General features: G+C 38.3%; 1 protein-coding gene and 1 long non-coding RNA gene across 5 annotated transcripts in view; one reads left to right on the forward strand and one right to left on the reverse strand.

Moving 5' to 3' along the window:
- The first annotated feature begins 49 nt into the window (after positions 1 to 49).
- Positions 50 to 8,232, forward strand: LOC125254017. 2 transcript variants are annotated; one of them, XR_007181580.1, is made up of 6 exons: positions 50 to 128; positions 673 to 743; positions 1,899 to 2,052; positions 6,378 to 6,558; positions 6,680 to 6,819; positions 7,459 to 8,232. It is a non-coding gene; the product is annotated as an uncharacterized LOC125254017 (long non-coding RNA). The 2 variants fall into 2 exon arrangements; XR_007181579.1 differs by having other exon boundaries at positions 6,680 to 7,482.
- Positions 3,396 to 23,760, reverse strand: part of adarb1a (adenosine deaminase RNA specific B1a) — a 42,717-nt gene continuing 22,352 nt past the window's right edge. For all 3 annotated transcript variants that reach the window (XM_048168284.1, XM_048168279.1, XM_048168274.1), the window contains 10 exons: positions 20,520 to 20,546; positions 17,129 to 17,197; positions 12,860 to 13,797; positions 11,115 to 11,229; positions 10,863 to 11,031; positions 10,241 to 10,392; positions 9,952 to 10,120; positions 6,938 to 7,119; positions 6,668 to 6,846; positions 3,396 to 6,549 (listed from right to left, as the gene is read on the reverse strand). In XM_048168284.1, the coding sequence (XP_048024241.1) occupies positions 6,373 to 6,549; positions 6,668 to 6,846; positions 6,938 to 7,119; positions 9,952 to 10,120; positions 10,241 to 10,392; positions 10,863 to 11,031; positions 11,115 to 11,229; positions 12,860 to 13,797; positions 17,129 to 17,197; positions 20,520 to 20,529 (2,160 nt within the window). In that variant the 5' untranslated portion in view covers positions 20,530 to 20,546 and the 3' untranslated portion in view covers positions 3,396 to 6,372. The remainder of the gene's footprint in view (positions 6,550 to 6,667; positions 6,847 to 6,937; positions 7,120 to 9,951; positions 10,121 to 10,240; positions 10,393 to 10,862; positions 11,032 to 11,114; positions 11,230 to 12,859; positions 13,798 to 17,128; positions 17,198 to 20,519; positions 20,547 to 23,760) is intronic.

A 23,760-nucleotide genomic window follows, 5' to 3' on the forward strand; every position in this document is an offset into this window, starting at 1 on the left:
TATACGTAATAACGTAACTTCTACAAACCGCTTCAAACTGAAATGACGTGGAGAAGCCTCGAGACTCTGAGCATGCGCAATGACATTCCCGCCTTGGATGCGTCATGAAGAGGACGCATACTAATTACGTGAGTGAAATAATGGTAATGAATAAGAAATATTAGGTTATACCTGAGACAAAAGATTGTCATATTTAAAAATATGAGTTTTGTCATCATGAAAAACGTACCATATCGCAATCCCTGGGGCGAAAACTTCCTTTCCTGAGGCGAAATATGCCTTGACTCTGAAAAAGTGAAAATTACCAGGGTAACGATAACGTTAACTACACAAAAGTCTAATAAAATTATTATCGCTGCTGTAAATTAATTAATATCAGACCTCCTTCAAACAGTAAATGTCAGAGTTACATCCTATTTTTGAGTAGCTATTCTGTTAATTGTTAATTTACTAATTTATTCACTTCTTTTCAGTGCTATGTGAAAATTATCCATGCTTTTATTATAGTAAAAGTGTAATCATGTTTTTGGCGGATTGATTACCATTTGTACAACCACAGTTTTACTACAAAAAACACTGTTAAACTATGGTTAGTGTAGCAAAACCATGTTTAATTTGTGGTTGGTATGGTTTAACTATTAGTAACCATTTTTTTTTTGGTTTTATTGGTAGTAATGGTTAATTTCATGTGGAACTACGTTATTAGACAGAAGCACACTTCTTCATCCTGACATGTTGAGCAGGTAGGTCATGTTTTCAGCACCAGGTGAAAGATTCACGTTGATGCGCCATTAACTCAGGTAAGATGCTCTGCCTCTGGTGTCTGTTCTCCGGTCTGTTGACATTAAAAGGCCCGGACGGTCCATTAAGTAGTTTAATGGCGGCAAATCGAATGAATAAACGAGCTGTGACAAATGAATCGAGGTGCAGAGGTTTCTGGATTAAAGACACAAGCAAATCAGTGTTATCACAACAGTGTAGACCAACTCCAACATCCAGCATTGATTTGGTGTATCACATCTAGAGCTTGACTGAGGCCAGAAACTTGAATGTTGCATTTTGTACATCATATATATACTTTACATAGGCTATATGACTTCAATTTTAAATTTTAGTTTAAGTTTAAAGTCATTTAATTTATAAATTAAATTTACATTTGAACTTGAAGTGTGTTTAATAAAATATTGTTATTGACTTATTAATGGAACTTATTATAAATTTAATTGTTTGTGGATTTTTTCATTAGTTTAGTTTTGTGAAATACAATTGCATGTTTACTTGAGGTATAAGAAAAAAAAAAAGAAATGTCCATCAAAAATTGAACTTTGTGTGCTTTGTCTGAGATTTTGGTCGCAAGTACTTGACTCTGAGTCAATTTTCTTTGAGGTAAAATGCTTTCATCCAAAGCCCCTGACTTTTTTTTTTTTTTTCGCTCTTCAAATCATCTTATCTCACTTTACCAATTTGAAGCAACCAAAACAACTGACATGTTGTGCTTGCCTACAATGCCTTGAAATTACGCTCAACAAAAAATATTTAAGCGGAATGAAATGCACCACTATGATTCCAACGACAAGGGCAGAAAGAGCACAGCTTTTCTCTTTTTACACACTTCACCTTCTGAAAGGCAATTTGGAGATAAAGGTTGAAGCTAGAAGCCATGAAAGGCATCTAACACTAATCCTGCCTCACCTTGAGTCTGATCGAACTCTGAAAATCATCCGCAAATCTCTCGTTTCTTCCCTGAACCGTAAATACATCCACATAGTTTGCACAGCAGAGGGGAGCTTTCTTCTTCTCGCACTAGAAGTTCTCTGAAGCTAAAGATGGTGCAGACAGATGGTGGAAGTTTTTAAAGTTTTGATGGCCGATAAGGTTACTTTATTTTGTTTGTTCAGGTTTCTGTGAAGCGCAGAGATGAGGCAAATCCGTGCCGGGATTATCTCCCACTTTCTCACCTTGCACAGGTGTGGAGAGCTGATATGGCCCAAACCCACATGCTCCCGAAGCACCATGGGTAGAAGTGGGACAGCTGTGAGAGGGAAGCCACAGGTTTGTACGGATTATCTGAAACCCTTCTGTACTTTCATACAATTGGGAGAGGAAAGAAAAATAACTGCTTGAGAATATCTTTCCTGTCTGAACTTTAGTTTGTTTTGGATGCACATAGTATATGGGAATAAATTCTCCATACTTCCTTGCAAAATTAAACTATCTTTGCAGTGAAATTACTTGTGTACACTATAAAAGTGAAAATTATTTGTTGCTTATAAATTACTTTCCTGTACTCTTGAGTTAAATTAAATAATATTTATGACACCATCCTACAAAATTATGTCCCCAAAAAGACCAATAAATATACCAACAAATAGATAGCTATAAATCCTATACGTTTAAATAGACATGTAGAGGTGAAAAGAAACTGCTAAACATGTTTTGATAAACAAATAAACTGGACACAGATAAAGTGTATTTAGTGTATTAAGTATATACATTTAATATATATATATATATATATATATATATAAATTTATTAATATTCATTTTGTAAAAATAAAAAAATGTTTTTACTTTGTGATTCTTATGGTTATTTACATTTCAGTATATTACTATTTCTATTTAGGTGTTACTGCTGTAAATATTTTTATAAATTGTGTGTGTGTGTGTGTGTGTGTGTCTATGTGTGTGTGTGTATATATATATATATATATATATATATATATAAAATGTTTTTTTAATCCAGTGTTCACAAACATTGTACAATATTGGAAAATCACTGATTACAATTTGCCATAAGCTTGTAAAAACACATGTAACTAGATACAAACATGCTTTGAGGACTTCTTGCATTCTTTTGAGAAATAAAGGGCTTAGAACTCAAAAATTATAAATGTTAATGTAAAAAGAGAGAAAACACTCCAGAATGTGAATTAAAGGAGTCATGGATAAAAGCACTTTAGCCGAAAGTGCCATTGTTCAAAGACCAATTTGGCACAACGAGCCTGCAAGCCCAGATAAACACAATTTCACTCTAGTCACTGCGATTACTACACTGCTAATCTCTTCATTTTGCCTGTCGTTATTGCGGGTAAACAAAAGGTCATAATTTAGTGGAATTAGAACTCTAGAAACAAATCCACTTGAAACTCTTTTGTTCTTAAGAACGCACAGAACAGTGATAACGTGTTTTTAATCCCTCGCCAAGTCTATTAAACTGTTTTGAATATTTAAAAACTTTCAAGCTTTTGAAAGTTGGTACAATTGCACATAATACTATTTATTGGAAATTTATCACAACTTTCAGGATTATAAGAAAAACCTTTTGCAATGTCCATTACATTTGGTGTTTTATGGGAAACATAAGACAAAAGATTGACGGACCAAAGTAAACCACAAAGATTGTAATGGTTTTAATTTCATACAGTACATCCTGTCCTTTTAATCTTTTCTTCTCATGTGAAAACTCATGCAGCGTTTAAGTCTGCTTGGGTGCAGCACTTCTGAACCAGTTCAAACCGGATCCATGTTGGACAACAAAGAGTATCCTGAATTGCACAACACAGTGGCATCATGGGAATTTTCCAGGACAAGTTCACGTATCGACATAACTAGGTTGAGTTCTAGAGTTTACAATGATTCTAGATCTCCTGTTGAGCAAAGACAAAAAATCCCAATTAAAACAATAAAGTCCCAGTCCCAAATGTTGCTCTCAGTCTTCTGAGAAGTCCACACTTAGGTGATGCAATGCAGCATAGACTGTTGGGTAGAACAAACCTGTTGTGACACCAGTTCACACCAGTGCTTTGCAAAAGTGTGCACTGCGGCTACAAAAAAACCCCTTTATGAATTAAAAAAATAACATATGGACACCCTGCGGTCTTGTGTAATTCACTGACGCATGCAAACAAGAACACGTTTGGGGCAAGACTAAAATAATCAATATGAAATCCAAAGCGGATTTCTGGAATCTATAACATTGTAATTTAGTATTTACATAATTACAATCATTAAAAAACATCTGATAACCAAATCCCTGTACCACTTCTTTAAAAAAGAAACAAATCTTCCCCATCTGCAATCTGATTAACGTGGCATTGCATTCTTAACATTAAATGAGAAATTAGGTGCCAAAATCAAAATTTAATTTTACAATAAAGCAAACATAGTTGTAGACAAAAACAACAACAACAACAACAACAACAACATACCAATAGAAATACATTTACAAATAAAATAAAATAAAAATATGTGTTCAGCACAGATTTTACCTATATGCTGAGTTAAGCCTGTTGAGTCATTTTGTTATATTATTTTTAGCTGCATGGACTGGTCAATCATATATTGGCCAATATATTTAATTATCCAAGTTATTAAACATCAGCTAATTATTTATACAGCCAATTGATGTCAATCAATCAAATTGATGTCTATCAATCAAAATGGAAGTGGACAGTTGCAAAACATCTCTAGCTTGGTAATTACTAGCATCAATCGCAGTTTGACATTTCATAAAGCACCTTAAGTTAGTTAAATGTGGAAAAGATGCTGTATAGAGAATAAAATTATTCATTTTTGTATTCTGAGTTATATACTGTTTATCAGGGTCTTCTGATAACTATAGGTATCAGAAGATGTTCTTATTTATCCAATATCGGTACATACATATTGAATTGCGCAATGTTCACAATGTTGGGGATTTTTGTTCAACCAAGCTGCTGGGTTATAGCAACCATAATATTGATCAGTGTGTCTCTTGTGCTTAAAGAAAACTTTCTGTTTGGAACCTCCTTTGAGGTTTGTGAGACAGAAAAACATACATAGTCTCATATTATATGGTTTCATGCTTTGAAGCAGCTAACTTATTTTAATGCTGCAGAGTAAGAACACAAATAAAATATATAAAACAAAAACATAATCATATAACTGTATAAGTTTAGCCTGTTAACTGTCACACGCTTGCACTTTTAACTTGGTGCACTTAATTTTTTTGCCTTTTTTTCCTTATCACATTTTTTACCTTTTTTTCCTATCACATATTTTAGTAATCATAAATTAGGTATCATTCTAAAGCTTAAAAGGTAGGGTAGGCAATTATAGAGAGGCTAGCAACAGCAGACTAGCTTTGAAAGCATGAGATTCCACCCTCCCTTCAGAGCATCTCCAAAGCCACGCCTCCTCCAAAACACATGAACGCACACAGCAGAGTCTGCAAAGCGTCTCAAGAGAAGGTGTTACCTCATGTTTCAAAGCACATAACATTACAATAATAATGTCTGTAAACAACTTACAGAGCCATTACTTAGCTATCTTATGTTAGATAGTGTTGACATAGAAACGTATAAATCCGAGTCTGAGGACGTGAACAGCTCCGGGCAGAACGTCACGGATTGCCATCTCGTAATTACAGTTATGACATGGTGTGAACGCAGCATAAGTTTTGTTTTGGTTCAGGAGGAACTGTAAAAGCCGGCTACTGTTTGTGGTGCTCAGTGACTGTCTACAACTCTGTATAGCCTCGTGGAACGTGCTGATTTGTATTATTGCATTCAGAGCAAATGCAATGATTGGACGAACATTTTTTGGACCTGAGACTTCCACAGAAGATATATGTACGTTTTAATATTTAGACCACTTCTATTATTGTTTGCCATCAGGATGTGAAGAGAGTATGACAAAAAGTGTTTATAAAAATTGCCTACCCTACCTTTAAGCATTCAAAATTCGTCATGTGAAAACTGTTTTGAAATTGGATACTACATTACAATAGAAATGGTACTTAAAAACCTAAACTTTTGTGATATTAACTTCAAATTTGGAACACAACTTGACTTTGTGGCTTTGATTTTCTAGCAATTTTGCAGTCCAAAAAATTGATTTGTAAAACATTATTTTGTATAAAATAAAAAATGTTTAGTTCAGTACATTAAAGTAAACTTAAACTTCTATAACTTTTTTACACTTTCATTTTTTGAAGCTGCTTTCACTTCTGCAATAATCTGCTGAGTGTCTTTTTAAAAAGAGACCAACCTTAGGTCTGTATTCAAAAGCATTCATGAATTACAACCATTTATGTTCAGATCTATGCTCAAAAAGGCAGTTAACAGGTTAAAATCATTACTACATTACGGAGGTAAAATCAAGCCAGCATTATAGTCAATAGGTGTTGTCCACCTTTTACCTAGTTTCCAGTTGGGTTCTTTTTAAGCCAGCCATTATGAACATAACCATGTTTTTATAGATAAAAGATACTGAGTGACTTGCAATAATAACAGAAGCAAAAAAGTGACAACTGCGGAGGTTAGATTAAAACCTTGCAGTCCATGTAAATGTACAAAAGATCTTTTGCAGACAATCCCTTTCTCTCGATTTCTCCTAAGGGGTGAGGGAAAACTGGTCTTGTTCAATGGGCTTTTCAACCCACGCTCCCAGTCCCGCTTTGCTGAAAGCTTTGAAGAGAGTTTGTTTAGCTGCATGATACTCCACTGCCGCTTGTTTTGCCTCGTGGTAGGAGCCCGGACAAGATCCTCGGATCCGCAGAGTCTCACTGAGCTGAGAGAGGTAAATGGATATTGGCATTTTAATAGACCAAGTTACCATATTAATTAAAAATGAATCCTTGGTTGTTTTGAGGTATCCTGTATCATCTACCTTTAAAGAAATGCTTTACCTTTGCATGTAGACAGACCCAGCGACTGTAGAGAGCATGTTTGCAGAGGTGAGACTGTCTTCCAAGGTCATCTTTCCCCGTGGTGGCATTAATGATCTCCAACCCCTGATCTCCGACCGTCCAGTTGACGCTGAAGTTGGGAGCTTTCCCAGGTTGCCTTGCTTCTGTGTTACTAATACCTGCAGAGGAGAATAGAAACAAATGTGGTTGGACAGAGCAGAAAAAAAATTATACAATTAATCAATCAGTCATTCATTTGAGATGATTTACCACTAAGAAGGGGCTTGTTAAGAATGAACGGCTGGGGCAGATCGTCCATATCGGCAATGCGCTGATACATGGCTCTGGAAAGATGGTCGGCGTGGTACAGACTTCCCAGAATTAAACTGGAGAAATAGATGGGTTCTGTAAAGTAACTCAAAAGAGACCCCTGCACTCCAATCACGTTCCATCTACAAAAGCAGAGAGAAAAAAAAAAAAAGAGATGTTATTGAAAAGTACAGGTGTGCACCTGGTGAACCTTGTTCATTGATGGTAGAAGGAATCATTAAAGTCGTTGGCTGCAAGCGGTACAAAATGAGTCGCCCCCTGTGGACATACAGCATGAAACCTGTGTTGCAGAACAAGCCACAAAGGAATGAAACAACATCCTGATGTCAAGAAAAAGCACTTGCACACAGACATATTTACAGCAACCATTGAAGTGATCGGAAAAATAACACCTGGGTTCTATGATCTCAATCACTGTGATTTCTTTAAGGCCTTCAGAATTATTTTTTTCTTCCCCATAGGTGACGCATGAAATTCGAGCTCTCGAAAAGCCTTGGCTCACAGCTGCATGATAACGACCGCGTTTAACTGGAGTGGGATTCTTGGTATCCAACATGAGGCATGCGGATGTGTTTGCGGCAGCAGGCTTCCCTCAGCAGGACGGCTGTTTTTTGGAGGCCATAATCAGAGTACTAATCAGGGGCCAAATGCCCCTGCTCCAGGGAGCCCCCCGCTCTGGAGAGAGCTGAAGTGATTGGGGTTTCAGAGCCAAGAAGACAGCCAATCAGCTGCTTTCTGAGTGCCACTGGATGCAGGCGACAGAATGCTAATGAGATGGACTCATTAAAGGTGGTGGGTGGAAAAAAGTGAGACTGTCACAGGAAGAGTTCGACGTTGAGTGGATCAAGGATAGGTGTTGACACAAAAGTGGGCCACCTGATGTCAGCAGCCTTTTTTTTTTTTAATACATTGAATACAAATCATCAACCGAAGCTTCAGCCATGTTTTACATAGAAAAAGTCATCTAAACTGTGCATACTTCAAGATGGGAAATCAAAAAGAAACTTTATCTTAAAACATGAAAAGGACAAATTCAAATAGATTTGCAAATTAAAATAAACCCCCACTGAAGTTCATAATTATTGCAAAGACGAACTTTTAAATTCGAATTTATAATATTTGTAATGCACACACACATTATTTTTATTTATTTATTTATTTTAGATCTTTCAATTAGTCAATGCACATTAAATTCCTGATGGATAAAAACAAGTCCCACTCTAAGTTTTTTTTTTTCTTGAAATACACTATATTGCCAAAAGTTTTGGGACTTCTACCTTTACTTTCACATGAACTTTAATGACATCCCATTTTTAATCTGTAAGGTTTAATATGGAGTTGGCCCACCCTTTGCAGCTATAACAGCTTCAACTCTTCTGGGAAGGCTTTCCACAAGGTTTAGGAGTGTGTTCATGGGAATTTTTGACCATTCTTCTAGAAGTGCATTTGTGAGGTCAGGCACTGATGTTGGACGAGAAGGCCTGGCTCACAGTCTCTGCTCTAATTCATCCCAAAGGTGTTCTATTGGGTTGAGGTCAGGACTCTGTGCAGGCCAGTCAAGTTCCTCCACAACAAACTCGTTTATCCATGTCTTTATGCACCTTGCTTTGTGCACTGGTGCACAGTCATGTTGGAACAGGAAGGGGCCATCCCCAAACTGTTCCCACAAAGTTGGGAGCATGAAATTGTCCAAAATGTCTTGGTATGCTGAAGCATTAAGAGTTCCTTTCACTGGAACTAAGGGGCCAAGCCCAACCCCTGAAAAACAACTCCACACCATAATCCCCCCTCCACCAAACTTTACACTTGGCACAAAGCAGTCAGGCAAGTACCGTTCTCCTGGCAACCGTCAAACCCAGACTCGTCCATCGGATTGCCAGACAGAGAAGCGTGATTCGTCACTCCAGAGAACACGTCTCCACCGCTCTAGAGTCCAGTGGCGGCGTGTTTTACACCACTGCATCCGACGCTTTGCATTGCACACTTGGTGATGTAAGGCTTGGATGCAGCTGCTCGGCCATGGAAACCCATTCCATGAAGCTCTCTACACACTGTTCTTGAGCTAATCTGAAGGCCATATGAAGTTTGGAGGTCTGTAGCTAATGACTCTACAGAAAGTTGATGACTTCTACGCACTGTGCGCCTCAGCATGCGCTGACCCCGCTCTGTGATTTTGCGTGGCCTACCACTTTGTGGCTGAGTTGCTGTTGTTCCCAACTGCTTCCACTTTGTTATGATATCACTAACAGTTGACCGTGGAATATTTGGTAGTGAGGAAATTTCACAAATGGACTTGTTGCACAGGTGGCAACCTATCATGGTATCACGCTTGAATTCACAGAGCTCCTGAGAGCGACTCATTCTTTAACAAATGTTTGTAGAAGCAGTCTGCATGCCTAGGTGCTTGATTTTATTCACCCGTGGCCATGGAAGTGATTGGAACACCTGAATTCAATGATTTGGAGGGGTGTCCCAATACTTTTGGCAATATAGTGTATGTCTCCTTGTGGAATTAAAATGGGTTGAAAATGTTGGTTTCATGTCAACTTTTCCACTTGTTTTTTTATGGTATATTGCAGTTTATCTGTGCACATCATTATATTTTTTTTATTCATGTGCCCTCATATTCTTTAATCAAAATAACTTCCCCTCCGTCTTGCAGCAACATCTCTTCTTATCTCTTCTCTGATGACTTTTTTACTGGAGTAAGGGCGGGACAACTTGTCACTCACATGAGATCGACCATTAGCAAACCACAACCATCCAATAAATTCCCCATACACAAAATCTTAAATTTTTTTCTAGTTCAAGAAGCCATCTCTTTCGGATATACATCACAACTCACTTCTGTATAATACTGACTTAAAGTGAATTAATTTGAATGAGGCAATTGAGAACACAAATAATGTATGAAAACAATGTTAATGTGATTCTACTTCAGATCTCCATTATACCTTGCAATCTTGTCACTACATGACATGGTTAGCAGTCGCTCTCCTTGCAAGACTCCATCCCAGGTCTGAATGGTGTTACTCGTACGAACGGGTATCGTACCTTCTCCAGACTCAATTTTGGTTCGCAGTTGTCCGCGTGCCTTGCGGTTTGGATGCCGGTCGCCCTGGTCTACAAAGAAAGAGAATAGAGTTTAGTTTACTACTTTTTAAAAGCCTGTCCTTATTTTATCATGTCATACAACAACAAAATGTGTAAATCTATCCATCTGTCATAAAAAAAATTGCATACCCTCGGCACCAGCCTCATGAGGGGAGAAAATCCGGGCGTCTCCACAGGGCGACGTGCTGATATACAGATGGAACTGAATATCATCTTTTAGCCGGTAGCCATGTTCACTGCACCATCTGAATATGGATTTCTCATGTTCTTCAGAGCTGTCGCTACAGAGAAAACACACAGACACTTGTGTGATCTATGATGTCAACAAAGACCATTAAGAGGGCTTTGAAATGTCTATAATTGAAAATAGGTCCTTGGCCTGACACCCATCTCATCAAATCTGTCATTTATTATTTCACAGTCAATAAAAGGTCATGTCTAACTGATTACAGACACACACCATGTCCATATCAATTCATGCATATCCAAAAATAAATTTTCCATATCTACAGGCTAGTGTAAATGATTTGTAAATTCTTAATGACTACAAAATAAAGGATTATTAGACAGTATTGCTAGCACCCAGATATGATATTATTTCAATTTTTAATAATTATGTATAATATAAATATATTTATTACATATTTATTTCAATTAATTTTAACCACACTAACATTGAACTGGCATATATATATATATCATTAATTTAGTATGAATAAAAAGATATCAGATGTATCTGTGTGTGTGTCACCTGAGGAAGTATTCCAGCTGACTGTACAGGTATCTGAGGAGGGAACGCCGTGCGATGATCTCAGCATGGCAGTCGTTAAGAGCTAGTCCTCGATCACTCATGTACTCTCCGTTTATACACTTGGTTCCCGTGGTGACACAAATCACCTGAGCATCCTTCACATTCGTACCTGATAAAATTGTCAACCTGATTTAGCCAAGGAGAACATGTTCCTAGATCAACGTTCCAATCAGAAGTATACATTGTGCTTACCGGTTGTCATTACAACACCTGCAAGGACTTTCCGCCGTGCATGTGGAGACGTGAAGTTGTCTGTCAGCTCGCTGAACTTTTCCACAACTAAACAAGAGACAGCATCTGCGAGGACCTGTGGAACCCACAACCATAACTGTACAAACACCTGTATACTAGCAGCACTACCATGTAGCCTTACAAATCAGCAATAACGAAACTGCTAAAAGACTACAACGTATTTAAATAAATTCCAAGGAAATGAAATTGTAACTTTTAAACAGACCACGTTCCATTTGAAAATGGCTAACAATCAGTCTTTAATGCTTGGTCTCAAAATGAGTTGCTTGACTGACATAGACCTTTTACTGAATGATCTCTTAAGACAGAAAGGTGAGAGTATTTTCTTGTTTGAGAAGTGCTCCTGTATCTGATTTTAATTAAGATTCTGTTTATTCTCTTTGGTTGTTATCAAGGGGGAATGGGAGGGATTATGAACAGGATTAACTAATGTGTAAATAATGCTGTGTACACTGGCACACCGATTAAAGGTTTAATGCTTGACTTCATTTGAAATCCAGCTGAAACGTTCGTGTGTAGATTCTGATTTAATTAAAATTGTTAAATGAAGACTGGCAGAAGCTTTATAAAGGACAAATGATGGTTAAGCAAAGCTACCGAAGCATAGAATTTAATCGCATTAAAATTGCTTTTTCAATATCAAGCTTGATAAAATGCAAGACAGTGGTCCAGTGTATGTTGGTTTGAACTGAATTCATTTATGGTGTAGTCAGTTAGGTGCATCATTAAATTTAGCCCATCATATGAGGTCATTTTGACATGCATACCATGATAACCATTAACACCCAGTGTTAGCTTTAAAAGAAAGATAGTCAAAGATTGTTTGTCATGTCAAAGGGGAAAGTACTGTAAGAGACATCACTTAAAGGATTAGTTAACTTTCAAATGAAAATTGCCCCAAGCTTTACTCACCCTCAAGCCATCCTAGGTGTATATGACTTTCTTCTTTCTGATGAACACAATCAGAGTTATATTAATAAATATCCTGACACATCCAAGCTTTATAATGGCAGTGAACAGGGGTCATGAGTATGAGCTGAAGAAAGTGTCTCCATCCATCATAAACTAGTACTCCACATGGCTCCGGAGGGTTAATAAAGGACTTCTGAAGCAACGCGATGCGTTTGTGTAAAAAAATATCCATACTTAACAAGTTATGAAGTAAAATATCTAGCTTCCGCCAGACCACATTCCATATTCAACTAACAAAGAAAGTGTAAAACTCTTGCAGTTCAAAAAGCTTAAGCTATGTCCTACGCCTTCCTTATTCAACTTAAGGAAAAAGCTTAACTGACACGATGCCATTTTACACTATCTTCGTAACTTGAATACAGAAGGCGGTCTGGCGGAAGCTCGATATTTGACTTGTTATGGATTTTTTTTGCACAAATGCGTCGCTTTGCTTCAGAAGGCCTTTATTAACCCCCCGGAGCCGTGTGGAATATGTTTATGATGGATGGATGTGGATGGAGACACTTTCTTCAGCTCATACTCATGACCCCTGTTCACTGCCATTATAAGGCTTGGATGCGTCAGGATATTTATTAAAATATCTCTGATTGTGTTCATCAGAAAGAAGAAAGTCATATACACCTGGGATGGCTTGAGGGTGAGTAAAGCTTGGGGTAATTTTGATTTAAAAGTGAACTAATCCTTTAATAAATGACGGGGTACGGCGTTCTTACCTGAGGCAGGTGTAGCTGAAGTCCCTCTCTGGGGATTGGCTGTCGAGATGGAGTCTGATCCAGTTGCATGTTAAAGAGACCTGACAATGCTGCTTGGGCTGCCCTTGATTTCGCCAATTTTTTATTCCGTCCGGAACCTTGGAACATCTGCGTATCCACAGTAACTGCCATTATGAAGTTCTTGGCATGGCTTTCACCACTCTCAGCCACAAACTCGTACTTCAATCCTGGCCGAAGCTCATTTAGGATCATCACAGCATTTTTGCCACTGCCTGTAGGGGGCATTATGAGTGCAGGGGGTAGTGGGAGAGGAGGATGTGACCTGATGTTGTTTTTCAGAGTCACAGCGAGAGGGTATTCATTTAGAGAGCATAGAGACCCATTGCTGCCAAGACTCAGGTAGAAGGGTTCATCAGGCGGTGCGGGTGTTTCAAATCCGTTAAATAGCATGTCAGGGAAATCAGCTTGATCTGAGGTGAAGTCTGCGTTAACTGTCAGTGTGCGACCCATTGCGAGATGAGCTTCGGATGCATTTGGAAACTGAACGAAAGAGCGCAGCGCTCTTTCAGCCGCATTCAGTTTGGCTTTCTTCTTTGTTGGGCCTGAGCCTTCAAAGAATTGTCCGTTAACCTCGACGGTCATAACGAACACGGGTGCATGTACCGGCCCAGTCTGTGACAGAAGTTTATACTGTAGTCCTGGTTTAATTTCATTGAGTTGCATGAGAGCATTTTTTGGCAAGACCGGCCCTTGCGGTTTCCTACGCTTCTTAGGCCGGAATTTGGAGTGCCCGTGGCCTTTGTTGCCCTCTTCCAGAGGGCGTTTCCTGCTCAATCCTCGAGTGTTTCCATTGGCTACGTGAGGGCCCTCCCCCAGCGCTTCCTTGGAGGAGAGGTTGTCCAGGTTGCAGTTTTCTTTAACGTCCACACTACACGAACCTGTGATGTCCAGAGAGAGTAACTTACAATGCCTTCGGTGCAGGACCTTGTAAATGTAAAATTTAGAGATTCTTTCATCTCTCTTTGTAACTGGATGGAAATGATACAATCTTAAAAGTCAGTCTAAAACATGTAACATTAAGACAATATTAATACAGTTTTAAAAGTATATACGCTTTTAGAAGCATTTTTAGCTACAGATGGAGAGCTAATTACCTTGATAAAATGACAATAAATACATTTTTTAGACCATACTTCAAGCACATAAAAACTCTTTATCTCCATTTTTAGATATTTACACAATTTACACAAATCTGTCCTGAGAAAGCAGATTTTTTCCCCCAAATATTTTTTTTTTTAACATATTTGTGTCACTGTTCACTCTTCTTGAAGAATAACTGCAACCTAACAAAACAAGGAACATCATACCAACCAGTTGCCAAAGCGGATGGAAATTAGTGTAAATTCTCATTTATAACATCCTGCAGCAAAAGCTCGACAAGTTACTCCATTTGGTGCTCAGGAAAAATACATTGAAAGAGAGAGAAAAGAGACAGACAATAAACTACTAACATACACAATGCTACCGGAAGGTCAATATTAGATGACAGTTTGGAGCTCATTTGGGACAATCGTGTCATTTTTACTGCTGAAGTGTCGTTAGAGTCTTCCCAGAAATTTCTGATTGGGAAGATCCACCTGTTTGGAGGTGATGTGCATCCGTGGTGATGTCAGCCTCAGATGCACTGGGAAACTAAAGAGTGCAAGCGATTTCCACTTATATCTTGGCTTCCTTCTGCACTGAGCCTGTACCTCTCATCAAGTTGCATCACAGGATGTTTTGGCCAGACCATCTCTTGGAAAGTGGAGTGGACATGACTTTGGTTGTCCTCCTTCAGAGAGTGTTTCCTGGTCTCTTTAGTGAAGGATGTACACAGGTAGCTAGAGTGTCCAGAGTGAGTAACTTTGGTGCAAGAGCTTCAAAAGATTCATTCATCTTCCTGTAACTTGATTAAAATGTTATCTTCTAAAAGTCAATAGTAAACAACACTAACAATTATGCAGGTAAATGTAAAGAGGTCCTTGATTATGATTTCACTTTTTAACTTTAGTTAGTGTGTAATGTCGCTGTTTGAGCATAAACAACATCTGAAAAGTTACAATGCTCAAAGTTCAAAGCAAAGGGAGATATTTTCTTTTACAGAAATCGCTTTTTAACCTGTTAGCGTTCCACTGTACCGCCTGCGCTACACATACCTTTCAAAAGAGTCCAAAACATGCATATTCTCCAAATGGTTCAAGAACAGAATGGCAATTAATTTGGGTATGCCTTTTTTAGGTGTTGGACTACAACAAGCTTCTTCCCGGGTTGGTGACATCACTAACCCTAAAATTAACATAAACCCTTCCCCTGGGAACATGCAACAAAAGGGGGAGAGGCCATGTTGGGCTGCTTTAGAGAAGAGGTAGAGTTGTTGTAGTAGAGTGTTGTTACCATGCTATCATTATACACCGGACTGCTTCACAAACGAGGGTCAATTCAATGCTGGATTTGCACAAAATATTAACATGACGGCACATGCTAGTCGATGAGTTGAATCAACTCCACAGCAACTACATAAATTTATCCGCCAACCATTCAAAAACATCTAGATGCATACTAAAAGTTGTAACTTCTTCCTGAGTCTCTCCATCAGTGTCTGACTCCAATTTAAACAATGTAAGGCTGAACACCGTTACTTGAAGTTGAAGATTTCTCAACTTTAAGCACCAACGCAGGCGTCATCCAATCAGATCGCCCTAAGCAAATACCCTAGAGCAGTTGCTAGCCAATTGCATTCGTGCAACACTGGAAAGTAATGTGATTGGCTGTTATCACTATAACGGTCGAGTCAACACAAGCTTCAGACACGCCCTCCGTCAAGCGTTGACGCTGACGACCCGTGTGAATGCAGTGTTTCAGTCCAGAATTTGTGAAACATTCAGTGAAGAGAAGGCCTTCATCATGGACATAAACAAAATAGTTAAAACTTGACCAACAATCTAAAATAATGCTTGAAAACTTTGTGATGGAGTGTGAGAGTGTATAATCCTCAGCAGACTGAATCATCACACTCCAATTTCAGAGTTGTCAACAACCTTCACCTTTTCCACTGCACTGCCTGTCTGTCTACAAACGGTCCTCCTGGGCATGGTGTTAATTTCCTGACCATGTCCCCTACAGAGTGTGAGCCAGTGCACAGTACCCTCAAAGACAACAATCAAGTGGAAAATACGTAACAGAATCTCACTGACAGAGTTGAAAACCAGCAGAAGAGTGCAGAATTTAAGGGCTGTCATTATTCGTATACATCTGTTATTCTGTTTAAGTGGGTCACAAGACTGTTCTGAGTGGGTTGTGGAGTGCACAGTCAAAGAAACAACATCAACAACAAAAAAAACATAATTCTAAATGTTTTCTGATGCGAGACTTTTATTTTGAAAGCTATGCGCGAACGCTGTTGACTCTTTTGTCAGACGCAATTTAAGTAGAGTGCCTGAGAAAAAAAAACACTTTGTCCTGATTCAGTATCTGCGGTCAGATGAGATGTTGTCAGGCTATGTGTCAGTGTCATTATTCCAATATCATTTTCGCAACTTGCTACAAAATAAAAAGTCTTTCGTTATACTCGTAATGTAAACTCTTCAATTGCACAGGCAGATGAAAATATAAATTATGAGCATGAAACGTAGTTACGTTGTCAATTAGTAAGTCATGAAATAAAAGTAAAGCACCAATAAATTGCGTAACTGGCATGTCGTGTGTTAGCTTGGAAGGTTTTGCGTGCAGGTTTGATGTTCATACTATTCATCAGGATCAGTGTCCATGTTTTAGTAACTGTTCATGTTATGGTGTATTTACCATGGTAACTGTGGCACTATTTTCACTTTGTGTCATTTTGTATGGTGGCCAATTTATACCAATTTACCAACTATAAAACAAAAACTAGTATACTGCTATTTAATAGCCTTACCTTATACTGTTTATTTATCAGTATTAGTCATATTCTTACAATGTATGTGTATGTTAAGTAAAGTGGGACAGTAATTGTGTGTGTGTCAACCATTTTTGTGAAATAAATTTGCTTGGTTTTTAAAACATTAAATATACATCTTCCAATTTTTGGCATGCACAAACAAATGCAGATTGTGCTTGCCAAAAATATTGTCACTCTATATAATCTTTCAATAACGCAAAATCAAAACATTGTTGAAACTCAAAAGTATTTCGTTATCCACATATGAATTTCCAGAGGGATGGTGGTATAAGGAAAAATGACAAAACACTCACTCATGTGTTTCTCATCATCCACATCCAGACTGCAGAACTTCTGCTGGCCCCGGGGCCGCCCACTGGCTCCTATTGCACAGAAACGAAGGGAAGGACATTTAAAATTCATCTCTGATCATGATTTCTGCTTACTGAAGTCATCTGTTCCCACTTACACCCTCCGCCTGCTCCCTTAATGAGGCTAATTAACCAGCTTTAATGACGGGAGACAACTAATGTGCAGGTGCAATTATTGGCCAATTAAATGCTAACATTCCCCTAATGAATCAGGGAAAGAGACAGGCTGAGCACGCTTTGAGAAAAGTCACTTTTAGCACTCGAGCTGAGGCAAGAAACAAGTTCAGAAGAAAGAGACGTCTGTCGGGGAGGAACAGTTCTCCGTTTATTGGATTTAAATACTAGCATGATTAAAAAACTTGAGGTCATACCGGTTAGTAGCAATATCAAACCGGAAAAATGAATAGCAGAAGATATTTTACAATCACTTTTCTCTCAAATGAAGAGAACATTCATTCACAAGCTTGGCCACACCTCTGTAGCAACATTTATTAAAAATCTTTTGAAACAAATATTGACAGAAAGAAAATAACTAAATCCAAAGGCAGGGAGATATGGAAGTGTCTGTACGGATAGGCTTGAATGAGGATACGGCCGTCTGTATGAGTCTTGAAGGGGTTGAGTGAAGTGGATACAGTCGATAAGAGACTCCGTGATAAACACGGCTGAGAAGCTCGATAAATCACGAAAGCTATTAAAGCGAGTGACGTGTGCAGGCACTTCAACAGAAGCTTTTTAAAGGCGATATACTGACACTCAAGACATAAACACCATTTTATTTCCTGTCATCTCAAGTTTTCAATCTTTCTGAAACGTCCCATTTGAAGCCGGACTGAGCTGAGAAAATGTTTTAGGTGAACAAACACGAAATCAAAAGACCTTCCTCTTAGAAACCATTATGCATGCAAGAACTGGAAAATAAGGTGTCGGGTGTTGGATAAAATCACATATTCTGAATGCGAAATCGGTCCACATTTCAGATAAGTGCACCTGCTCGTTGATGGCGATCACCGATTGATGTTGACGACGGTAAAATGCCATAAAAGAAGTGTTAGCTGTGGCAACCCTCGTGAAAATGAAAGCCCATGGAATAATAGCAAGCATTTCTCACAGCGTGACGCCTGGCACATTAGTGGTGTCGATGAATTAGCCGACATCACTCACCATTCAACATCTGTTTTTATAAACGAGAACACGCTCGCAGATCAACCTCAGGACTGTTTTCATCTTATATTTCTCGCTTTTATCACAATTTTTCTTCTTGCTTTCAGTCAAATTGGAGTCGAACTGTATGAAGTGATCTCTAAACTTGCTTGTGACTCTAAAACTGAACTTTTAAACTTCATCGTTCTTAAAGTTAAAAACAACAAATTTGGTTATCTTAACGGAGCGTTCAAGACATAAGCTATTAGCGAAAGGCATTTTTGAGTTGAAATGGCATCGCAGACACTTTTAGCATGTTGGAAACTGCATTTGGTGCTTTAAAACAGCACGGGACGGTGCATTAAATGCCACTTGTTCAGCACCATGGAGAGCTGCGAGCTAAGAAAGATGAATTCAGGACCATGGAGAGCAGCCGGCTTTAAATGCACAGCAGGTCTTTCTGAGCGAAGGGTAGATGTACGATCGTAAGACGCAGCCTGAACGCGAGCAATAGCTCAGCTCTACGACCCTCCAGCTCATCAGGAAACACTATGGGAGTGAGAGAGACCAAAGAGAGAGCTGAAGAAATGCAGAAAGGGATATAAAGAGAGATCTGGAGAGAGAAATGTATGTGTGTTGGAGTGTGAATAGAGTTTCACTCTGTTTCTGTGCAGATAGAGAAAGACACTTGGCCTGATTCTTTCCACGTGTCAGCAAAAGTAAAGAAAACTTGTGGAGTCAGCCTATAAGGTATTATGGTCCACAACTAAATTGGATTAAAGGTGAAAGCAAGCATCACCAAACAGAAATGCCAACTACTCCTACCCTGTTGTCCATTATTCTGCACCAAACATTGGTCTGTTTTGGCTCAACCAATGGTGTCAGTTTGGGGTGTGGCTATCTGTTTGGCTGACCAATGCAGCAACAACATACAGCTTGGATGCATCAGGATATTTATTAATATAACTCGGATTGTGTTCATCAGAAAGAAGAAAGTCATATACACCTAGGATGGCTTGAGGGTGAGTGAAGCTTGGGGTAATTTTCATTTGAAAGTGAACTAATCCTTTAAAGGTGCCCTAGAATTGAAAATTGAATTTACCTTGGCATAGTTGAATAACAAGAGTTCAGTACATGTAAATGACATACAGTGAGTCTCAAACACCATTGCTTCCTCCTTCTTATGTAAATCTCATTTGTTTAAAAGACCTCAGAAGAAGAGGCGAATCTCAACATAACACCGACTGTTACATAACAGTCGGGATCATTAATATGTATGACCCCAATATTTGCATATGCCAGCCCATGTTCAAGGCATTAGACAAGGGCAGCCAGTATTAACGTCTGGATCTGTGCACGGCTGAATCATCAGACTAGGTAAGCAAGCAAGGACAATAGTGAAAAATGGCAGATGGAGCGACACTTGCAGTCTGTATAATGCATAAACACAACTTCATTCTTTATAAATCTCTCCAACAGTGTTTAATGTTAGCTTTAGCCACAGAGCACAGCTTCAAACTCATTCAGAATCAAATGTAAACATCCAAATAAATACTATACTCACATGATCCGGTGCATGCATGCAGCATGCATGATGAACATTTTGTAAAGATCCATTTGAGGGTTATATTAGCTGTGTGAACTTTGTTTTATAGTCGAGAGCTCGGGGGCAGGGAGCGCGAGGATTTAAAGGGGCCGCAGCCTGAATCGCCGCATATTTAATGATGCCCCAAAATAGGCAGTTAAAAAATTAATTTAAAAAAATCTATGGGGTATTTTGAGCTGAAACTTCACAGACACATTCAGGGGACACTTTAGACTTATATTACATCTTGTGAAAAAACATTCTAGGGCACCTTTAAGAAAACCTGTTTGAAAACAGCATTGTTTTTCGGTTTGGTGAAATCAGGTGAAAAGTTTTTCCTTGAGTAGAAACTTCAATTCAATCCTATAAGATATTTTACAATTTCCTAGGTCCCTGAAAAAATCTGCACAGAAGCTTTGAAGCCTCAGAAAGTTAGAAATTTGTTATGCATTTAAAGAGCTGCTTTATGGCCAGAGCTTCTTTAAACAATAAATTGCATTAAATTTAACATGCAAGATTTTACACATTAAAAATATCTACTTTAAGTATATTAGATTAAAACACATGAAAACTGAACATATATTTCACACAATACATTTTACCTACCTTCATTCATTGTCTTGCTGATGATCCCTGTGGAAGCAAAAATAGATATATTAGTGACAGACCAATATCCAACTATCCACATGAAATTTCGAGTTGCTATATAATATACATACAAATTAAAGGGGTTAGTTCACTCAAAAATGAAATTTCTGTCATTTATTACTTACCATCATGTCGTCCCAAACCCGTAAGACCTTAGTTTGTCTTCAGAACACACATTAAGATATTTTTGATGAAATGCGAGAGGTATCTGATTCACACATAGGCAGCAACAACATTGCACCTTTTGAGATCTTATTCAACTTATTCGACTTTATTCAACAAATTCTTCTGTCCCCTGTCATACTGCTACAGCTAATACTGAGCTGCATTTGGACATAAACACTGAATTTCTTCAATGAAAATAGCGCAGCAGTATGACAGGAGGCAGATGAATTTGTTGAATAAAGTTGTTATTTGCACACAAAAAGTATTCTCATCACTTCATAATATTAAGGTTGAACCACTGTAGTTACGTCGATGGTTTTAAAGATGTCTTTAGTACCTTTCTGGATCTCTAAAGGTGCAATGTAGTTGCTGCCTATGTGTGAATCAGATACCTCTCGGATTTCATCAAAAATATCTTAACTTTTGTTCCGAAGACAAAAGAAGGTCTTACGGGTTTGGGACGACATGAGGGTGAGTGATTAATGACAGAAATGTAATTTTTGGGTGAACTAAGTAGACCCGTTCAACAAACACAGACCGTGTAAGTTAACTTCGGGCCAGGCTTAAGAAATTATATATATATATATATATATATATATAAAATTTAACAACATTATTGGTAAGGCAGCAAGAAAATGTAGCGTCTAATATATGTCAGCTTGGCTCTATGAACTCCGAATTTACAATGATAACTGCAGGTCATCAAATAAAGCTTGCCATCTTTCAGACAATTAGCATCTGCCAGTATTGCCATGTCTTCACCGCAGGACCTGTAAAATTTTTATGACAGCATTCGTTTAGTGCCGACTCCATAGGGACTCGGCGGGCAGCGGCAGGGCTGTGTGTCAATTCGTAAAGCCAATCAAGCGATTTCATCATTTACCGCACATGCACTGAGACATAAACGCCAACAATGACATAGAAAGAGAGCTAGAAAAATCTAGAGTCAAACATACTAAGACAGAAGACGTATGCAATTTTTCCCAAAAAAAGTTAATTTTCCAAGTTTACAATGTATAATATCTAATAAAATTCACTCTTACATTTACCCAAAAAAGGAAAAGAAATTAATTTAGTCATCCTCATGTCATTCCAAACCTGCATGACGTTCTTTTTTATGTTGAACACAAAAGAAAACATTTTGAAAAATGTTTATTATGCTCCATAAAAGTCAATAGGGCCCAATGTGATGTTTCGGACCGCACTAACTTACATTATACGGACAAAAACAGTTGAAACATTGTTTGAAATATCTTCTTTTGTGTTCTACAAAAGAAAGCAAGTCATACAGGTTTGGAATGCCATGAGGGCGAGTAAACAATTTAACTTTTTATTTTTGAGTAAACTAGAAGTGAACTTCAAAAAAAGTGAAAAGTCACCATTATCCTCAATGCGTGAAGGGGTGACTAAAGGAGCAAACACAGGTGCCACTGATGTTACGGATGAGAACAGGTGGGATAGATAACACACTTTATCAGCAAAGCTCCAGAACAGACCACATGCCACAGAGAAGGATCTATCGCAGAGTCCATCAGAAGGGAAAAGGGGGGGTGAAAGTGAGAGGAGGAGACAGGTGGACTGGACACGGTCTCGGTTTCGGCTGGTCAAACCTGAACCGCTTGAGCTAATGCTGAATTTATTCCCCCCTCCAGTAGATTAAACTCACAGTCCGTCCCCCAGGACTTCACTCCACTACACTTGGTCTAGAGGAAATGGGTTTTTTTATCTCCATGTTTGAGCATGAGAGACGATGGCACAGGGTGTAGAAACGCTTAAGTAACCATGTTTATCTAATTTGCTGTGCCCCATTTCTGTTAAAAATTCAATATTTTCAACCAGGCATCCAAAAGGAAATAATTTTTTGTTCGTTTGTGTGTGTGTGTTTCACCCAGGTTAAGCCAGAATGTCTGCAATCCTTGCTTTAGGATTATTACCACTGCAGAATTATTCATAGACAGCAGTCAACCGATTTTCAAAAAATATGTAAGCAGCGTTTTCCAAAGAAATCAAGAACTTCTTACAAATCGCAAATCTAAATAATAAAGTAATAAAAAAATAAAATATATGGTCACACATTTTTTTGTTGTTGCTAACATTTTTGGATTTCTATACTTAATAAATGTGAGCGGGTCAATTCCTTTTGCAAAAATCATCACACTTAATCCTTTAGAAATGTAAAACTTAAAAACTGCAAAATAAAATGATTGAAATTCAAGCTTCTGAGTGTTGTAAATGCAATAAGAATAACCATTTCCACATTCTTTCTCCCTAAAAAAAGACTAAAAGAATCATTATCAGAATCATTAGGGAATTGGAATTGTTCAAATGAATCAATACATAAAACTGCTTGTGATTCCAATCCCTGCTTGATATCATTTCAGCTACTAGCAAAACCATTGTGAAGGGGATTATGGGAACAAAGGCAAGATCATATCAAAAGGGAAAGTTTGTTTTATACTAAAACAATTGCTTATTAATATCTCGGGGAGGACGCCCATCCGTCAAAGCATCACATATCTGTGGAAGTGAGAGGGAATTAAAAGGTTATTATCTTTTATCTTAATTCTAACTCAATTGCTCATCTTTCGACTCGTGGCTGCACTGGACTGGATTGGCGGCGTAACCATGGTGAGAGATTAGCAGCGTGAAGTGGCCGTTCTAATGAGACGGATTAAACTTCACACATGAGGAGCTGTCTGAATTGAACCTGCTATCTGCTGCCTTCAGCACTGACACGACAATCTCAAGGAGAGGGAGAGAGAGAGAGAGAAACAGTACATGAGCTTTACGAACCTCATCTAAGGGCAAGGGACAGATGAAAATAACGGTTGACAGCTAAAACACACCAGGTAGAAATAACACAAGAACTAGCTTGTAAAGTACAGAATCAGACAGCAAAGTCAGACTGAGACTCGATATTGTAACTGACTGCAACAACAGCTATTTAAACTTCTGCAAACACCTTTTGTCCATTCAATTTCAATGGCTTTTTCCATTAGTGCATTACTGCCATTTTATGCTCACAAAGAACAAT

Source organism: Megalobrama amblycephala, linkage group LG2 (genome assembly GCF_018812025.1).
Source record: "Megalobrama amblycephala isolate DHTTF-2021 linkage group LG2, ASM1881202v1, whole genome shotgun sequence".
Taxonomy (NCBI): domain Eukaryota; kingdom Metazoa; phylum Chordata; class Actinopteri; order Cypriniformes; family Xenocyprididae; genus Megalobrama; species Megalobrama amblycephala.